A 4,389-nucleotide genomic window follows, 5' to 3' on the forward strand; every position below is an offset into this window, starting at 1 on the left:
CGTCTCTCAGGGGTAGTTGGGATATGCCAAAAAAACTAACAAATGCCAATTTCACGCATATAATACACACAAAATAAGCAACCACCAAATGATATTATACACTCAGACCCCTGGCTCTCTCTCCACTCCAGCCACAACCACACTCTCCATATGAGAAGTGGAAGCAGGATTTCATGCTCCAGAAGTTATCTGCAGGAAGGATCTAATTCCCAGGTGATGAGTTCTTGAGTGGAGAGGCTTTTTCTTGTTCTTGTGATGCACATGGATGTGACATCACAGTCACAGGAAGCTCTAAGAGTTCCAAGAACGAGAAAGGAGCAAGGAACACGCAAATTAATGTATAGATTAGAGGATTATAGGAGCATATGTTATGTGCTCACGTGTGACTCTAGGATAGCCATAGGCAAGCATACATTACAAACACAAACGGGAGGATAAGCTTACACAAGTGGATTCACTCGAAAAGCATGCAAGACAAGTACACACTCATAAACACCTGCAACCACACACACACACACACATTTATTGGAATTTTTACCTTGTCTGTCTCAGAGTAAGGGTTGTTGAGCACCGTCTGCATGTTGTTGTTGTCCTTCCTCCACAGGTCTTCACACACTCTGTCCTTATCAGACGCCAGCTGGGGTGAAATACCGTTTCCCATACCAAGGTCCCTGAATGGCAGGCACACACAGTTAGTTCTCCTTAACCCCCACCCACCCACGCGTAAATCTAATTAACATAATAAAATAATCCACATCAAAATCCATCTGTTTAAGTTAGAGATACCGACGTCGGCCTTCTGCATCTGTGGTGGAAAGTGGCAGAGCTACAGTGCTGTTTGTCAGACCAGGAGACATCCCAAAAATCGCTCTTCTCACGACAACGTCTGTAGCGTACGAACGGTTTGGGCAAACTAATATGACCCCTCTATGAAACGATGAGACTCTCATGAACATGGTGGTTTTCTCCGTTTTGCTCTACGACCCCCACAAGTTTCACGGGACTCGTCTGAAGGTAACACGGTACCGGGCCGAAAAATCAATGGGAGTGAATACGTAATTCCCATTTCAAAGGTATACGGGTCATTCCACTGTAAAAAATATTATATGTCTCACATAGAGGACAGACACTTCAAAACATACTTCCTTTTGATCTATTTTTTTGACTATCTGTTTTTCCATGTACGAATCTGTTATTCGATGTGTTTCTATGGGCTAATAGCAGTAAGGCCAAATTCAATGTTTCATCAAATAATTTTTGTATATATATTTGTTATACCTAAAGGGGTCCTAAAATCAAAATCAAATGGCTAAAATGATCCTTGGTATGACCATCTTAAAACAATTCCATATTAGCTTAGTAGAAACCCAGCCCCGTGCTTAGACTTTAGGTTAAGGAGTGTGTGTCATCTATTGCCAAGCAGAACTACATGTAACTAACATCTATTACCAAGAAAAACTACATGTAACTAACATCTATGTCTACACAGAGATGCAGTCAGACGATGTGTGTGGCTGAAACCCCATGAGACGTGACTAAATACAGCCTCAGTCTCATCAGCGTGTGATTTCAGTTTTGCGTTCCTTCGCTCGCGAAACACCCACACACATATCTCCTCTCTCTCATGGACGCCTGTCCATGCTAATGGGGAATCTGACGCCCGCCTGATCGTCTCTCTCTCCCTAACACACACACTCACACACACACTCACACACACACTCATACTCACACTCACTCACACACACACAAAAAACTGCCCCCCACTACACACACCTAACAGCGTGCCCAACCGTCTTTCCCTCACACTGCATACACTTATTTCCTCCATTTGTTAAACAACCACATTCATCATCAGCACAATTCTGTAGACGGACTCAGAACCACAGAAATAACAAGAGTAGTTAATATAAGTAGTTTATCTGTCATTGACTCTGACTCAGTTGTTATAAAGTAGTGCAGTTCAGAGTGAAAACTAACTTTAACTACTTTTGGTCTAAATAGCTCTTCTAGTTCATGGGCTGTTCTATTTCACTTCAACTGCTATATCAACTTATTAGTAAGATGATAGTGCACAAATATAGCCGGAGATAACAGTTCAGGCCTGCCCTGAGTCAATAGCTAATACCGCTATTTAATTTTATATAATCCTTTGCCTCTATTGGGTGATCTTTGGAGAGCCTCTTTACTGAGCAAGCTTCGCCATATCTGAACGTCATCATAGCCCTAACAAGGAAATCTGGTTAGCTAGCGTACTCTTTCCTGCCTCTCAAACATCAGTCTGCCCGTCTAAAATACAGGACGCATTTAAAAGTTCATTTATGTTTAGGTACTATAGGTCACATATCAACATGATTATCAACCGCAATAGCAGTTTTATAGTGCTTTGCTTTGAGGTAGACTTAAAGAGCATGTAACATCGTGTTTTCTAGTTTTCCTAGAAAGCTATGATTCATTTGAGGATGAGAGGATTAGAGGGAGTCAGCAGAGTAATCAGGGGGTTGACGTAGTCAATGTGTGCTATTGATTTTAAGGTACTGTACCATGCTCTCTCAAATCCGATTTTGATTGGATATATGTACACAGGATATATGTACACAGGAGGTATACATTGTCACCAGTATCTACAGGACAATCACCACTGAGTGGGTCTGGACCATACAGTCACTACAACAGTTATCCAAAGAGAATAAGCACAAGATGTTTGAATCAGATTGAAACCTTTTGAACCAACTGCTCCCTGATGTGAAAAGACACTATCCCTCACACCCACAAACACTAGCAATGTAAAGATTTATAATAATGAACCTGTAGGAGCATTCTCATTTACCATCTAACCATCTAGTGATCAAGTTGTTGTGGCTTTGTGGTGTGTTGTGCTATGCACTACTGTATATAGATGTACTATCTTCATTTGACCAGTTTTATTTTTTTGGGGGGGGAAATAATCCTCCAGCAACAGGAAATTTGCATTATTATGTGGATAATAATGGCCATTTTTGTAGGGGTTACATTTTTTGTTAAGGCAAATCAAGTCTGACATTTTTATGTGGACATTACAAACCTTAGAAGCCTTTTAAAAACTTGAATACACTACAATTTGCATTCCCTGCTTCACAGGAACATTCTATGTGACAACAGAGTGATCAAATTAAGAGAGTACATCTGTATGTGCCGTCGTGTATACTATGCATGGTCGGGGTCAACGGATCACATGTTCGGGGTCAATGGGTCACCTCACCTGTCCACCTGCACCTCAGCGTCCCTGCTCTCTATGGTCCTCCGTCCCTCTCCGTTAATCTCCCTCTTGCTGTTCTTGATCAGCCGCAGGACCGGCTCTATCTCCTTCAGCATGTCGTTGTTCTCCTCCAACCCGTTCAGGAGCAGCGCCCCACGGCCCCCGTCTCTGAGCAGGGGGTCCTGGGCCGCGATGAGAGCCTGCACCCCTCCCATCTGGAGCAGGGCCTCTCTGCGGGATGGAGTCACCGAGGGGGGCGACAGGTTCTCGATGGCCCTCAGCTGCTGTGGGTCCTTACCTCCCTGCCCTGGACTGAGGAGGCTTAACGGACAGCAGCGCTCATAGGACTTGGAGGTGGGAAAGGATGGCCGGGTGACCCTGACGGTCCTCTGTTGTCCGTCTCCAGACAGGGTGGTCTCCAGGTGGGTTGTGAAGCCCTCAGGGCCCCTGAGGATGAGGACGGCGTGGTTCTCTGGGGACACATTCTTCAGGGTCTCCAGGGCCCGCTCGTAGCTGAGGTCCACCAGAGGCTTGTTGTTGACGGCCAGGATGATGTCCCCCACCTGGACTAAGCCGCACTCCTCAGCCGCCCCGCCCCGTATCAGGTCAGACACGATGACCGGCGGCTTGCAGACGCGCTGCTTGACCAGGAAGCCCAGCCCTCCTAACTTCCTCTTGAAGAGACGCACCGAGATGATGTTAGGCTGCAGCTGGTACACAGTAGACTCTGACTCCAGCATGATGTCTGGCGGTGTGTGTGTCTTGTGTGTGTGTGTGTGGTGTGGTGTGTGTATGTGTGTGTGTGTATGGTGTGTGTTTGTGTGTGTTGTGTGTGGTGTGTCCTCAGGGATCTGATGCCTACAGAGCAGAAGGAAAGACAAGGAGGAGAGAGAGGCCCAGTGGTGTTAGTAAAAGACAACATTGACTTGATTTTGTGATCTATTTGACAGCGTGTTTACAGATGTAATGTTCTAAGACAAGTGAGTCATCATAGAAATGGATTGAATGCTTTTAAAAGGACATGATATTACACTGAACATTTCAGCTGGAGTGGTAAGTGGTTTAGGCATTTTGTCAAGTAGACAAATCATAATCAAAACTTGGTAATTAGGCTATATTAATTATGATCTTTTTTTTATAAAGGTATGATATCA

At 44.5% G+C, this 4,389-nt stretch overlaps 1 protein-coding gene across 1 annotated transcript in view; it reads right to left on the bottom strand.

The window, feature by feature from the left end:
- The window catches only part of LOC311144401 (nitric oxide synthase 1-like), a gene marked incomplete at both ends in the record, with an annotated part of 74,010 nt that extends 70,035 nt beyond the window's left edge, over positions 1-3,975 (bottom strand). Inside the window, 3 exons of the mRNA XM_084180410.1 lie at positions 381-388; positions 539-671; positions 3,239-3,975. Of these exons, the coding sequence (XP_084036536.1) occupies positions 381-388; positions 539-671; positions 3,239-3,975 (878 nt within the window). The remainder of the gene's footprint in view (positions 1-380; positions 389-538; positions 672-3,238) is intronic.
- Between the last annotated feature and the right edge of the window lie 414 nt (positions 3,976-4,389).

This window comes from Coregonus lavaretus (assembly GCF_964263955.1).
Source record: "Coregonus lavaretus genome assembly, chromosome: 17".
In the NCBI taxonomy this organism is placed as follows: Eukaryota; Metazoa; Chordata; class Actinopteri; order Salmoniformes; family Salmonidae; genus Coregonus; species Coregonus lavaretus.